The sequence below is a fragment of the Puma concolor genome, chromosome E2 (genome assembly GCF_028749965.1).
Source record: "Puma concolor isolate L17-30 chromosome E2, mPumCon1.1.hap2, whole genome shotgun sequence".
NCBI classification, from domain to species: domain Eukaryota; kingdom Metazoa; phylum Chordata; class Mammalia; order Carnivora; family Felidae; genus Puma; species Puma concolor.
Genome location: NC_141681.1, coordinates 15,678,429 through 15,695,114, shown reverse-complemented (window position 1 = coordinate 15,695,114; position 16,686 = coordinate 15,678,429). Strand labels below are relative to the sequence as shown.

Below are 16,686 nucleotides of genomic sequence, written 5' to 3'. Positions count from 1 at the left end.
AAAAAAGATAAGAACAGAAGATAATAGAAATCAACTGTATAATCAAGGAAATCAATAGCAGAATATCTTCTCAAGTACACATGAAATTTCAAAAAGATAGACTATATATTGGTCCATAAAACAAGCTTTAAATTGAAATTTACAGAATATATCCCCTGAATGCAGTGGTATTAAGTTAGAAATCCACAGTAATAAGATGCCTATAAAATAACCAGGCATTTGGAAATAAGCAACATACTTCCAAATAGCATAAGTGCCCAAGGAGAAATTGCAAGAGAAATTGTGTTTTTAATCTCAAATAAATGATAATGAATATACATCTTATTAAAGCATGTGGGGTGCAACTAAAGCAATCCTTAGAGGGAGGTATATAGTTCTACATATCTATGTTAGAAAAAAAAAGTGTAAAATTTATTATCAAAGATTCAACATTGTGAATCTAAAGAGAAGGAAATTAAACCCAAAGTAAGCAGAAGAAAGGAAGTTATAAAATTAGGAGTAGACATCAAAGAAAAATCAACAGACAGAAGTTGATTCTTTGAAAAGATTAATAAAAGTGATTTATAAAAGACCAAGAAAAAAGGGAAGAAAACAGAAATCACCAATACACATGAAAAGGGACATTACTAAAATTGTGACAGGCAAATGTAGGGTAATACCAGGACATTATGAACACCTTTGTTCTGATCAATCTGATAATTAAGATGAAACGGATAAATTGCTTAAAAAACAAAACTTGTAAAAATTGACATAAACTGAAAATCTGAAGATCTAAATCATTTTCTTAAAAATCAAATCTATGATTGGAAAATTGCCCCACAATCTGCAGCCCCAGTAGTTTCACTGGTATATCTATCCAACATTCAACAATAAAATGATAGCAATCTTACACCAACTCTTTCAGGGTATAGAGGAGGACACTTTCCAACTAATTCCATAAAGCCAACCAGACCCTAATAACAATACCAAACAAAGTCATTTCAAGGAAAGAAAATTATAGACCAATATCTCTCATGAGCATGGATTCAAAAAATCCTTAACAAAAAAATATTAGCAGGTCAAATATGCAATGTACTTATATACATATATATGATTGATAGTTTGGTCCCTCAATCAACCGATTATGACCAAGTAGTGTTGCAAATCCCAGGATTGCAAGGTTGGTTTAACATAAAAATCAGTCAATGCAGTTCACCATGCCAGTAACTTTAAGCTGTTAATTTGTTTCAACAGAGGCAGAAAAGATATTTGACACAATTTAACAACCATTCATGATTTTAGAACAGTTCTTAGCAAGTTAGCAAGAAGGAAACCTTTTTCACTTGATAAAGATATCTGTCTGAATGATGAAAGACTGCATTTTTTCTCCCCTAAGTTCAGGAACAAGGCAATGATGTCCCCTAAGGTTGGAAGCACAGCAAAAATGTGCATTGCCCCCACATACCACTTCTATTCAACATGGTGATAGATGTCCTCACCAATAAAATAAGGCAAGCTAAAGACAAAATTAATGGACATGGTTACTGGAAATGAAGACATTAAGCAATCTATTTACAGATGAAATTATTGCATTTTTTTAAAATTCTAAGTTACCATTCAAAAACTGCATTGTGTATACAAAAACATGGGAGGGAAAATATATTAATATCTTATTAGTATCTGGGTATACCATAGTATACCTGGAAGGAAAAACAAGAGACCAGTAAAAGTATTACCAATTGGGGGTGAGGTTAGAAACTCATGTCTAGAGGAGGGACTGGAGAGAGACTTTCTCCTTTCTACATTACTTAAATTATTAATATTTTAAAAATAATGTTTTACGTATTCAAAGAATAACTTTTTTTGAAAAACACTAAAAGTTGGCATTGTCCTGTAAACGTGGTAAATAATGAGCATCTCTCGGTTATTACAGCCATCCTCTCAGTTCCCATACACCAACCATGATAGAACTCTTATCAGATTATAGATCCCATGCAACGTAATCATCATTTCAAAATTACACATACAATTTTTAAGAAAACTTTTCAAGAATCTATTATGAACTGCATTAACATAAGCTATAGTTTAACTTTTGATTGCTGATAAGTTGCAGTCTATCCACCATGGAAACATATTAAATGCTTTTTCATTAAACTTTTATATGCATCACTATTTAGTAAAGACTGAATGTTATTTCCCTCCTTATTTCTCTCAAATACCAACCAATACACTTGAAATAACAGTAACATAGCAACAATAAAATACAGTATTTAGTGCTTACGTGCAAACACAATGCTAAATTCTTTACATGCATTGTTTCAATATTTAACAGACATAATTCTGTCAACAAAGATGGAAAAGATAAGAGGTTAAAGGCCTGGTTCAGATTCAGATTAAATAGCCATTCTCCACATAATCATTAAGTCCTTGTACTCTAGTTTGTTATGCTGTACCTCTTGAGAATCGTATCACAGAATTTGTGTGTGTGTGTGTGTGTTATAAAGAATACTCATAAATGGAGGTTTTGGAGATGAATGGATGAAGAGCAGCAAAATTTAGAACATGCTTACATGCTCATATATAAATAGAGACCAGCTCCAGGTTAACATTATGCATTCAAAGTAGAAATTTGTACAGATACACAGACTAGAGCAAAACTGTCTTTGTCTTTAGGTAATTTAAACAGAAGTATAAAATTGTTTTAACCTGAATTATCAAAGTAATTTGAACTATGTCCACCGGAGCAAGGAAGTGATGAATTCTCTTTATTTCTGACTGTGACTTCTTGCTTTGGTTTTCTTTATTAATCCTTTAAGGCTATTAGTAATATTTGTAATACTTTATCAGTTCTGAATCAAACCAATAGGCTCTTTCACTATTTGTTCATTTCTATGCATTGTAAACATGCACTAATCCACACTAGTAATTTCAGCATTCTGAAAATGTTAGCAAACCACAGTAATCATTACCCTGATAATTAACCGGCATGAACAGTATCAGGCCTGCTTAAGCACCCAGATGATTCCATCTACTCTTTAGCAATGTATACTATGATAGCACCAAGAATTCCCCTCTGTCACAAATACCTGGACCAGGAGGCACTCTACTGCATCCCCAAATTAGGAGTAGCTGTGCTTTTGGCTTCCGAGCTGTTGACAGCTTGGTGGGGGACAGGCACCAAGTTGCCGCTGCTTTCCTCAGCCTCAGACCTAGAAGGGCCTGTCTCGGTGCTCATCTTGGTAAACCCTGATAGCTCCCTGCAACAGGAGCCCCCATCTGAGACTAACAAAGTAAGGATGGTTTCTGAAAACCTCCTGTACTATAAAACATTATGCTGTGGCTCTGAATATACTCCTCTTCGTATATTCTCTCTTCTCTCCCTTCCACATCCGTGCCCTTGTTTAGTTCCAGTTTCCATTAGAAATGCTATTTGGGCAGCAAATTTCACAGATTGGATCCATCTCGAAGCTGCCATGCAAAGAAAACACATCTGTCTGACTCTTCATTTAAAATAAGGAAAAAATTGAAATAGCAAAATGCTGTAGTCGCTCTGAGCTATTTCCTAATGAACCAGTTTGTCCCATGAGCTGTACTGAGGAGCTTCTTCTCCTCGGTGAGAACTCTTTATGCATATTAATATTATGCATGTTTTCCATGTGACTCCTTCTGACTTGCCCTCACCCCATCCTTTGAATTCATTTAAATAAAAATAATTTATGTGGACATTCCTTCAGTCAGGATTTTTTCTCCCCTTTTCTTAAAGACATTCATAATATTTCGTTGATGCTTTGCATCCAAACCGAGTCGTTATGCTTTTGCATATCATTAGGGCTTATAAAGAACAACAGCGACATCTGCATGTGCCGCAGCGCCAAGGAGATAGGAAAAATACCGAAAACAAACTCCGTATTGGCTTGGAGGCTGTCTGGCTCTCTGTCTCCCCAGCAGCCCCTGCCACCACTATGGATAGGAGTAATTGTACAGTGTAATCACATCATGCCTCATCTGAATATTCATAGCAAAGACAAAGCTTTGGAGGATAAGGGAGGAGTGGGGTAATTTAAATATAAAACAGCATCTCATTTCCAAATCAAGTTGTGCCAGTTAAACTGTGCACCAGGATTCAATATTAAACCAACATTGTTTTACAGTTTGGAAATTGGAAGTGAAGAAGATGATGGAGGAGAGAAGAGACTTGATAAAGAAGAGATGACATGATATTCTCATTCTTGACCATGGAAAAACAAAAAACACAACAACAGTGACAGAATAAAAATACTTAAAGTGATATTTGAAGAGTCACCAACAGTGGCTAACCAGCTGCTGTTTTACCAGGAATGAAACAGCCTATTGAGCAAGCTTTAAAAGCTCCCAATTAATATGTTGTGCATGTATTAGATCTACAAAGAACTCACTGTATTCCTCTCTCCCCACAAATCCCCCCAATACACATATATTCCCTAACCACCACCTTTCTTTCCTGTCGGGTGCAGGAGAAAAAGATCAGAGCTACAAAATAATTGACTAATTGCTTCAAAAGTGACAACATCCCCCTTAAAAGAAAGAACAAAAACAAACACATACAAAAAGGTGACTGTTCATTAAGGAAGGGATAAATTACCGATGGCTTCTTCATTCTCTTTAGTTCATTACCCCCCAAAAGAAACAAATATAATCCACATGTTAATATTTCTTGTCTTCGTTGTCTTTTGTTTTAATATGATGCTCTTTATTGTTTTTTTTTTAACTGTTGGTATTTGTAGAAGCCTCTGCCACTGCATTCCCCAAAGAGCTACTAGTTTCAACCCACTGGAGTTTATATTCCTTTAATTGTCTAGTGCAGGAACATTTCTGCTGTTTTTAAAAATATACCGCTCTGCAGGAATTAGAAGAATCCAAGGTTGTATCCAACTTCAAAGGCTTCCAAGTCATAATGATTTTAGCAAAAGTAGAAGACAGATCATGGAACAAGTCCCTGTTTGAAGATAAGCATCATAGGGACCTTTTTTTCTTCCCTCTCTCCCCAACTTTGTACTTCTCCTGGCTCTGAATGCCCCTTGCTAACACGGTTTAATGATATGCAAATGAAATATGCATAAAACCATTCTACTGTATGATGATTAAACACTGGAGACATTAACAGCGGAGGCTTCACTCTTTGTAATAATCCTTCCCGACCATCCACTTTGATTGCGGAGTTATGGAAACCCATAGCAGTTGGCAGAGTGAAAGAACAAGAAGGAAGGAAAGACGCAGGGACACATCACCCATCTCGGTGCTTCTCCCACTCCAGGAGAGGTCCCCCCCTTTGTACTGCATTCCTATTGCTGTCTTTTGTAATCCATCCATGCAGTCGCACCAGAGCGATTAACGGAAAAAAAACCTCTTTTCTCTTAATGTTTCAAAGCTCATTAGCCAAACGATTATTCCTCATTAACAGCGAAAGCTCATTCATTAAAAGGAAGAATATGCCCAAAAGATGCCAGCGCGGTTAATCCTGAGTCCCGTACTGGGCTGTAAATCCCATACTACTTGTATATTCCATGCGAAAGGGACACGCGCCAATCCACATTTAAAAAAAGAAAGAAAGAAAAAGAAAACAGTTTGTGTGTTTTGTAAAATCCACAAGAGCAGCAATTAATATTCCCATAGAATGACTTTATTTTTTTTTTTTGTCTCTCCCTTTTGTTTCCAGCGCCTGCCCCTGGCTCAGCGCCTGGTGCCAACAGAACACCTTTCAGGATCCACAGCAACGCAGACAACGTAAGTACCAGCTGTTTCCTGAAACCCTTTCTCAGATTTTTTTTTTTAAACGACCACCTAAAACATAGAGAGAAACAGCCTCTTTCCCCTTCTTTCCCCTTCTTCTCCCCTGCGTTATGCCACCAGGGTTTCCTAAGTAGCACCTTCCAAATCCCTCTGCCTTCAAGTTTGTGCATGTCTGTGTGGCATCCCTCCTCCTCCTTCACTCCCATAGTGGATCTTGTAAAAGGGCTTCAGATCGGCCCCATTCATCTCCCTGGTGATAGCAGTGAATGTAGATAAATCTCTGCCTGCTTGCTGCTCGAGTATGATTTTTATTTTGTCTTCTGTGTATACCTGGGTCAAAAAGTGGGATTGTATGCACACACATACATGCACATACACACGTTTCCTTCTCTCTCCTTCTCTGTCCTCTCCTTTTTTCTCACACATGCATACATCCCACATATGTGTATATATGCATAAACATACATACCTATATACACACCCATACCTATAACAAAAATATATACATATCTAAATGTTTAATTTGTCTGCAAATAATGTGCATTTACATACACATACAGCCTTACAACTGTGTCTATATGCAATCGATAGGTGCCTATCTTTTAATTTATACCCATCTATATCTCCATTTAAATATCCCCTCTCTTCTCCCAGCAGAAGCTGTGTGCAATTGCAATCCAGGATTGTACAAGCCGTATTCTTTCCTTATGATTTCTCTTTGTAGACCTTTATGCTCCCTTCTCTGCCTTCTTCCGAGCTGTAGAATTGGCATCTTTCCCTGAGGTTTTCCGAATGGCAAGTGGCACCGGCTGTGGCATGCATTCACGCCGCTTCCTATGGCATTTCTCTTCCGATGTCTGCTTTTTCTCTTTGTTTGTTGTTGACTAGGCTGAATGGTGGGGGTTTTTTTAAGTTAATTATAAACGAAGTTGAATAGCAAACAAACCAACAGCTTGCCCAAAAAGAAAAAAACAGCCCGACACAAGCGCCTTCTGCTGCAACAGATGCCCAGATCACCCCTGGCATGGGCAAATGGGCACACGATTTTGGTGGTTGTTAATTTTTTCTGTTTGTTGCTGTATTTGTTGTTTGTTTTTCTGTTTCCTTTTGATTTTTCAAGGAGTCCAAGATCCCGGCCTCTGCTTGGAACGGAACAGTGTCATGGCGGAGACGACGGCCTTTGTCTTGCTGGGTGTGAAAGCATCCGCTGTGCTGGCTCCACTGCGGCAGAATCAAGTTTAAAGGAAGAAAGTGATTAAAGTCAGCTTTGTGCCTCTTTGGTGTGGAAGACCCCCAAACCCCAAGTAGCCGAGTCCCTGGGTCCGAGGAAGGGCTCATAGTTGGAGCAGCCTAGGCTGTAATCCTGGCACTTGCGCCTTCGGTTGCTGCTTGCTGTTCGCTCCTGGGGGTCTGGATAATCTCCCTTGGCTTTACCGCACTGTCTGGCCCGCATACAGGGCCCTCGTAACATATACCCGCTGCTGCTATCACACGAAACTGTGGCGTTGCCCCTGAATGGATGGCACCGTGCCAACTCTTCTGCCATCCGCCCTTGCAGCTTTTTTCTTTCCTCCCTCCCTCCCCTTCTTCTCCTCCTCCTCCCGTCGACTTGACGTTAATTAACACACGGGTTAATTGATTTTAAAAGCCGAAGAATTACAGTTAACTTTTCCCACAGGGTACAGACGCCAGCCGCTTGGCACACTCTGCCTTTCACACTGGTGCAGGGGGGCAGGGAAAGCCCGCAGCAGAACTGGCAACTGCTGAGGGAACGTTGCCTGCTTATTGGAGTAGAGCCGATAGAAGTCGACGTGGTGCTGCCTCATCCTTACAGTATATATAGCCATTCGATATTTTGTTAAATAATCAAGCACACCCTGTCTTTCTTCTCCCTTCGTCTTCCAAAACAGGAAACCCCTTCAGAAGTTCTTATGGGGGAAAAATCCCTTCCCCTAGACCATTTATCTCATCTATAATATGTTTTTTTCCCAATAATAAGAAAATGCCGGGGGACTTTTTTTTTTTTTTAAGTTACAAGGAGGAAGGCTACCCCTTCCCTAAATATCACATGTAAAGAAGCTATTTTTTTAAGGAAAAAGTTCCATAAAGTTTCTTTCTCTGTTATCCCAGTGTTTTGTTTTGTTCCCATTCCTCTTGACTCCGATGGGTGATTTATGGTGAAGGATTTCACTAAGAGAGCAGGTACATTGTAATTAAGAACAAAATTCGTATGAAGGCTCTTTTTGTTTGTTTGTAGGTTTGTAGATTTTGCTTTGTGTCCCCTTTACCCCTTATCCTGTAGAAAATGAAAGCAACTGATGCTGTAGTTGGGAAGGAGACAGGCAAAGCTGGAAACTTGATGCTTCCACCTTTTCATGCTTTTATTTTATTTCATTTTGTTTTTTAAAAGCATGCAGCAAGTGAAGCGACAAGAGGAATCCATTATGCAAATCATGTCACTTTGCATAATGTCTCATGACTGGAATATGCAAATGAGCTGTATAATTTATGAGTGCCAGTGTCTGTCTAAAAGTGTTTCACATAATTTACAAAGTAAGTCTGAGAGACATGGGGAAGGCAGCTCTTCCAACACCATTGCCAAGGAAGCTCTGTACGTTTTCCTACAAGTGCTCCCTGGTAATATTATCAAGTGCTATTTTTAAAGAAATTAAGGTTCCAAATATTCATGAAAGACGAAGATTTTCCTCTCACTCTCTTCACCCAAATTATTTGCCTGAAAATTTACAAGAAACTAATAGTTTCTAAAGCATTAATTTTTGGATTCAATTGGGGGGGGGAGGAAGTTGAGCCAAACTTTTGCGATTTGTATATGGATTTTCCTTTCAAAAGCAAGGAATGTCTTAGAGAAACAGACACCTTATCCATTTATCAGGATCTTTGAAGGCAGTAAAGTGGAATTTCTCATTTTGGTTGGTTTTGTGTGTGCCCTGCTATGTGCAGCATTTTATAAATTATATTTTCTTGGATGTGTTAGGCATGTAATATGGAAACCAGATGCATTTAACATTCTTCTGAAGTTATAATTCTGCTTTCAGAGATGTCTTCACAAGAGAAATGCTAGTCATTGAAAACCAGGTTAAAATTAATTAAATCAGCTTAGTTGGCTACTGTATGTCTCATTTCGGTAACTTTTTTGAGTTGATGATTCTGAACCTTTCGAGAAGTCATAGCATCTCTGATAACCTCAACTAATCTGCCCTTATATTTTTCATTTCAGTCATAGTAAGTTCTGTGAAAGAAAGATACAGGGTGCCCTGAAAATGTACACGAGGAGGACCTGATCTTTGTAGAGCATGTCAGAAAAGGCTTTCTGAAGGTGAATTCAAGGTGAATGCTGAAAGTTGAAGAGAGATTAGACAAAAAGAGGGAGAACATATTTTCCGTGTAGAGAGTATGTTCAGTAAATCCTGAGACAAGAGATCATGGCTGCTTGGAAGAACTAAAATAAAACCAGTGTGGCTAGAGAATTATGAACAGTGGGTCATTGGATCATACTGGGAACAGATTAGAATGTAAGCATGTGAAGAGGTCACTTATTCATTATCTGCATTTATTTGCTGGTATGTGGTCTCTTATGTCACTATTAATTGTATACACATGTACTTGGTTAACTTCACATTGAAACCTATCATTCTAGTACTTTTTTATATAAAATATAATTTTTGATTTTTCAGATGCATTGAAGTATCAGATTTATGAATCCTGCCTTATGTGACCTATTCCTTCTCTTTGTGAAGTTTTATTTTCAAGAATTTAATAGCCATTTAAGAAAATAAAAATAAGAGGAACACTTCACCCAACAAGAGCAGAATACGGATTCTCTTCAGGTATACTTGAATATTCACAGAAGCAGACCAGTTTCTGGTCTTAAGAAAAAAAATTAAAAGCATCGAAGTCAGACAAAATATATTATGTGACCACAAACAAAGTGAGCTAGAAATCAATAACAAAAATTTCAAAAATCCCAAATTTTGGAAATTAAGTAAATTTCTAAATAACACATGGGTCAAAGAAGCAGTCACAGGGAAATTGGGAAATATTTTGAATCGAATGACAATGAAAATGCACTACACGATATGTAAGATACAGCTAAGGAAGTACCTACAGAGAAATCAGATTTAATGCCTTATTTTAGAAACCAAAAGTTTTTAATCAATAATCTGTCTTAAGGAAAAAAAAAAAAAAGCTCGAAAAGAAGAAGTAAGGAAATAATAAAGATAAGAGCTTAAACCAATAAAATCGAAAACAGTGGGGAAAATTAATATGCCCAAAATTTGGTTCTTTGCAAAGCATATAAAAATTGATAAGCATCTAGCCTGACTGAGCAAGAGAAAAAGTAAGAAGACAAAAATTATCACAACCAAGAATGAAAGAAGGGAGTTTACTGAATATCTGACAGATACTATCTGGATAATAAGGGATTAATAAATAACTTTGTCAATAATTTTGATAACCTAAATGAAATGAAAAAGTTCTTTGAGCAACAAACTACCAAAATGCAGTCAAGAGTAAATAACCTGCATAATTTTATGTCTATTAAAGAAGTTGAATGTATAGTTAAAATACCTCCCTGTAAAGAAAACACCCAGTCTAGACGGCATCACTGGCACATTCTACTAGCACTTAAGGAAGAAACATGACAGTCCTAAACAATCTCCTTTAGGAAATAGAAAATGAAGGAAGACTTTTCCACTCATTTTATGAAGTCGGAATTACTTTGATGCCAAAATCAGACAAAGGCATTATAATAGCAGAGAACTACAAACCAATAACTCTCATAAATATATGTATATATATCCTTAACAAAATATTAGCAAATTGTGATGAATAATTTGTAAAAAGAATGATTCATCATAATCAAGTCAGATTTATTCCAAGAATCAAAGGTTGGTTCAACATTCTAAAATCAATTTGATTCACCGTATCACTGTATTTTTTTAATCATCACTTCATTGGACGTAGGGAAAAGCCACAGGATCAAAACAGTGTGATAATGGTGTAAGGATAGACTTAAAGATTAGTGGAACAGAATAGAAAACCCAAAAATAAGCACAATTTTTTGACACAGCGTCAAAGACAATCCTATGGAGAAAGAATAGTCTTTGCAATACATGGTGCTGGAACCAAGTAAATAAATAAGTGCCTTTACCCATTTTTGCTATATACCAATATTTTAAATTGGTATTAAAACAAAATACACACCTAGCACTCTACAAGTTCTTGAAGAAAATATAAAATCTTCATGACCTTGGGCTAAGCAAAAGAGTTTATAGATGGGCGAAAGAAACCTGAACCATAATTGAAAAAGATAAGTTGGACTTCAGCAAAATTGACTTTTGCTATTTGAAAGACATTGTTAAATGAGTGAACAAATAAGCTACAGATGGGGACAAAATATTTGCCACCCAGAATTAGAAGAAAAATTAATATAAACAGAAGGTAGAAAATAGAAATGGTAGATGAAGACAGCCAGAACAAGTGGATTTCATATATTCACTGAGTTAGAAGAAATCAGGAAAATATTAAATAGAAATAGTTTTTTAAAAATCTCTAATTGAACTTGTAGTGACTAAAAGTACCATGTCTAGGATGAAGAATATCATGTCAGGAAGGGATTCACAGATTAGGTATTTCAGAAGAAAAGATTAGTCACTTTCAAGACTTATAAAAAGAAACTATCCAAAGTGACACAGAAAGAAAAATAACAGTAAATAATGACCACAGCATCTGTAAGTTGTCAGATAACTTTCTGTGGCCTAATATATGTGTAATTGAAGCCTATGAAGAATAGATAGAACGAGTACAAAAAACGTATTCCAAGAAATAGCTGATATTTTTCCAAATTTGGTGAAAACTATAAATCAACAGGTACAACTATAGCAACAAACCCCAAGCACAAGAAACATGAAGAAAACTACACAAAGCACATGCTCAAATTGCTTAAGTCAATACAAAGAAGAACAATCTAAAAGTATCTGGAGAAAAGAAGACGCATTATGTATACAGAAACAAAGATAAAAATGACAGCAGATTTCTCATTGGAGTCAATGCAAGCCAGAAAACAGTGGAGAAACATCTTTAGAGTATTGAGAGAAGAAAGTAAAACTGAAATTCTGTAAACAGCAAAAATACATTTCAAAAGAAAAGTGAAATACAGATTTTTTCAGATGTACAAAAGCTGAAAGAATTTATTAGCAGACCTACACAACAAAAAATGTTAAAGGAAATTTCAGACAAATGGAAAATTATACCACATAATGAAAAGCCTTGAAAATGGTAATTATGTTGGTAAATTTTTTAAACTTTTTTATTAAATATATTTAAAGGTAATTGTTTATTTGAAGCACATATAATACCAATATATTGTTTTTATAACACATAAAGTAAAATCCATGACAACAGTAGCATAAAAGCTATTGAAGAAAATGGGAAAATCAAGGAATTCTATTATAAACTTCTTATACTGCACATGAAGTGGTATAATATCACTAAACGGTAGACTGAGAAATTAAAGTTGTAGACTATAAAATCTTTTAAAAACAAGCTAAAATGGGGGCACCTAGATGGCTCAGTAGGTTAAGTGCCTGACTCTTGATGTCAGCTCAAGTCATGGTCTCATGGGTTCATGAAACTGAGCCCTGTGTTTGGTTCTGCACTGATGGAACAGAGCCTGTTTAAGATTTTCTCCCTCTCTCTCTGCCTTTCTCCTGCACACTTGTGCATGCTTTCTCTCTCTTTATCAAAAAAAAAAAAAAAAAAAGAACTTTTAAAAAAATCCAAAATGACATTTTAAAAGAGCTGTAGTTAATAAGATAACAAAAGAGAAAGTGAAGGTATCAAAAATGCTCAATTAATTGAAAACACATAGCAAGATAATAGACTTGAATGTCATCTTCACTAATCACATTAAATGTAAATGACCTAAGTACCCTAATTAAAGGACAGGGATTGCCAGATTGTGTGAAAAACAGCAAGATCCAAATATCTGCCTACAACAAATGTACATCAAATATAAATATTCAAATAGTTTAGAAGTTAAAAGATGAGAATAGATATACTATATTATCACCAATCAAATAAAAGTTGGAGTGTATATACTCTGTGGCAACAAGTAGACCCCAGCTTCTCTTTCAATTGATGGATTCTGGATCTGAGGACTGGCTCTGATCTGGAAACAGAGATTATGACTTTCCATTGAAGTGACTGACTTCATCATTCTGCTCATTCAGTCTCAATCTCTTTTGAATATATGTCATATATATAAAGCACCTTTATTGGCTGACCATTTCTAGTAACATCAAGTTCTGTGAGCCATGTCCATAAATCTCTCTGGATCAGGTACCCACTGGTTGCCATTTGAAACTTGCTGCCTGTTATAGTACTAATTTCCATCATTCTCCTGATAATTAAATGCTGCCACCTAACTTCTATTTCTGGATCATATCATCCACAATTATAGAAGGTGTTCTTTAACACTGTCACCTTCAAAGACCCCACCTACAGAGGACAGTCACTACTAAGCTATTCAGCAATGTTGGTAAATGAAGCAAATCCTTCCAGGAAACACAGTAAACTGGGATTTCATCTTATGTATCATGTTCACTCAGGCATATCCACTTCTCTGTGGTTTTTATTACTTTTTGAATAGTTTATAACACCGGTTATCATATCCCTATTTAATATGGGTCATCAGTCTTCATGTTTTCAAAAACCACCTCATCAGTGTATTAACTGATTCCAAGGGTCCTTCTCAGGGGATTAGGTCTGAGTCATGGAAAAGAGCTGCCATTAAGTCTATTATATTTCACTTCCCTGGTCCAGCACCATCAGGATTTACTTCCAGGCATATTCTGCCAGTTCCTACAGTATTTACTAGCCGGGTGCTTCCATTCTTTGTTGACATTAAATCTCTCTCCTCCCTTAGCATGCCCAAGAATTTCTCCAATGGGGCCTTTTTGAGATTTGACACTCCTTCTAGTGCCTAGGAAGTGAAATGAAGTCAGGTTCTGTGAAGGAAAGCATTATAAGGCACCTGCACCTCCTTCATTTGAAACCTCTGTGTGGTCATCAAGTAAGATAGAGTCCCTATCCTCTAACAAGTGGAAGTGGGTCTCTTTCACAGTCCCTAGGGATTGAGGGTAATCTGGTATTCAAAATTCTCAGATGCATCAACTCTAATGTCCCCACCTCAGGGCTTGGGGTCCCACTTCTCCAACAGGGCCCTGACATTAGCATAGAAGACTTGACTGAGATGAGAAATCAGCCTTCTCCTTAGCTCTGCCACTCTTATAATTCACATAGCTAATCTTTTTAATTTTTTTTTATTGTTTATTTTGAAAGAGAAAGCCTGAACACAAGTAGGGGAGGGGCAGAGAGGGAGAGAGAATTTCAAGCAGGCTCCCTGCTTTCAGTGCAAAACGTGATGCAGGGCTCAATCTCATGAACCAGGAGATCATGATCTGAGCTGAAATCATGAGTCAGATGCTTAACCAACTTAGCCATCCATGCGCCCCACCTTGCTAATCTTAAATCATATTTGTTCTCTAGTTTTTTTCTTTGCTTTCAGTTGGTATTTAATTGGGGCACCTGGGTGGTTCAATCAGTTCAGCATCCAACTCTTGGTTTCAGCACAGATCATATGATCTCACAGTTCATGGGTTTAAGATCCACATTGGGCTCCACACTGGCAGTGTGGAGCCTGCTTGGGATTCTCTCTCTCTCTCTCTCTCTCTCTCTCTGCCCCTGCCCTGCTCACTACCCCTCTCCTCCCTCCCTCCCCCCTCTCAAAAATAATAAATAAATGTTAAATAAATAAATAAATTGGTACTTAATTGACCTAAGTCTGTCATTCTCTTCAGTAAATCACTGGTGCTCACCAATAACCACCCAGTTCCACAGTCCTAATACTTAACTCTCTTCCTCATTGGTCTGAAATGCCAGAGAAATTACATAGACTGGTACATTTCTTTTCACCTTTATCACATCACATTCACCATGGGTGAAAGTCTTAACTCCTGCATTACTGCAACCTGCTAGACCCTAGGACCTTTTCTAGACTATGCTTCTAACTGTCAGTCCTGGTAGCAACTGTCCTAGATAGAGTTCTCAAAAGGCAGAGCCTTTATTGGGCAGAGCCCTCATAACCTGTACAATAGCCCAGTGGGCTATAAATATATAAAAGTGTGTCTATGTTCATTAGGTCTGAAAATTAAAATCCAATGAGATGTCACATGTTTCACATGCATTTGAAAAAACATGTGTATTCTGTGGTTGTTAGGTATAAGTTTCTAATAGGTCCAGTTGATATTCACATCTATATCCTTTCTCACTTGCTTTTTGCTAATTCTATGAATTACTGAGAAAGGAGTGTCAAAATCCTCAATTATGATTTGGTACTTTTTTATTTCTCTTTATTTCTGTCATTTTTGTTTCATATAATTCGAAGTTTTATTATTAGATGCATACATATTTAAGATTATAGTGTAGGGGCGCTTGGGTGGCTCAGGCGGTTAAGCATCTGACTCTTGGTTTCAGCTCAGGTCATGATCTCACTGTTAGTGAGTTGGAGCCCCACATTGGGATTCTCTTTCTCCCTCTCTCTCTGCCCCTCCCTTGCTCACTCTCTCAAAATAAATAAATGAAAACTTAAAAAAATATATTTAAAAAAAAAGATTGCAATGCATTTTTAGTGAACTGAACCTTTTATCATTATGAAATGTTTTTCTTTGGCAATATTCTTTGTCTCAAAATTTACTTTGTGTGATATTAATTGCTTAGTCATGTTTCCATAATATACCTTGTTTCATTAAAGCATAGGTTTCAGTAATGCATATTTAGGTGATAAATTTATAGGAGAAGCAGGTAACTCGGTAACTGAAAACTTAAGGCATTAGCTTTACTTGGGAGAGGTGGGGTGTTAAGCAAGGGTGACAAATTGGAACATAGCACTTAGGATGTTTTTCTGTCACTAGAAGATTCTTTTTTTTTTCACCTGGGTAGTGCTAACACAGGTATCTGCTTTATAATAATTCACTAAGCATGTAACTATGGGGTGCCTGGGTGGCTCAGTTGGTTAAGCATCTGACTCTTGATCTCTGCTCAGGTCATGATCTCACAGTTTGTGAGTTCAAGCCCTGCATCAAGCTCTGTGCTGAGAGTGTGGAGCCTGCTTCAGATTCTCTCTCCCTCCCTCTCTGCTCCTCCCCTGCTCTTTCTGTCTCTCTCTCTGTCTCTCTCTCTCAAAATAAATAAACTTAAAATAACAATAATAATTCACTAAGCATATAATTATAAATGGTACATTTCTATATGCTTTATAATTCACAATGAAAAAATCAAAAGCAAAAAAGAATGTTACGTCATGCATACAAAGAATATTTACAAAAAATTAGCCACATGCTTTGTTACAAAGGAAATTTCAATAAATATCAAAACTGATACTATTCAGATTGTGTTTTCTTAGCAACACACAATCATATTCAAAATCAACCATAAAAAGTAATTTTTAAGAACCCACATGAATAGAATGTATAATTCAAGTAATGGATTACAAACCATAGAATTAAATAAATCTCTTTGAAGCTACACTGATATAAAAAAATTTAATAATCTGGGGCAAAAGGGCAACTCTTCATCATAGTAAAATTCCAATAAATAAATGTAGAAAGAATCATGGTAACAGAAAATCACTATTTGGCAAATACTCAGAAATAATTTTTGCAGGCAATAATTATCCATCCATGGATGCTAAAATTGCTGGATAGAAGTATGACAAGAAAGAGACTATCCTTTACTTATTTCTCTATCCCATCTCAAATTATTCCTTCTGTAAGATATGAATTAATTACAAAGGGGAAAATATAACTTTATTGTGGGGAGTCCTGGCATATCCCACCTTAAGGACTTGTGTTTGTTTGC

The 16,686-nt window shown here is 36.6% G+C and overlaps 1 protein-coding gene across 2 annotated transcripts in view; it reads left to right on the top strand.

The window, feature by feature from the left end:
* Positions 1-9,448, top strand: part of LOC147573400 (uncharacterized) — a 179,200-nt gene extending 169,752 nt beyond the window's left edge. The window contains exons 1-3 of one of the 2 annotated variants that reach the window (XM_086689029.1): positions 4,655-5,742; positions 6,869-6,999; positions 7,427-9,448. In XM_086689029.1, the coding sequence (XP_086545155.1) occupies positions 5,633-5,742; positions 6,869-6,999; positions 7,427-7,515 (330 nt within the window). In that variant the 5' untranslated portion in view covers positions 4,655-5,632 and the 3' untranslated portion in view covers positions 7,516-9,448. Of the gene's footprint in view, positions 1-4,654; positions 5,743-6,868; positions 7,000-7,426 lie in introns of those variants that run through there. The other variant, XR_015244719.1, reaches the window with a different exon arrangement.
* The last annotated feature ends 7,238 nt before the right edge of the window (positions 9,449-16,686 follow it).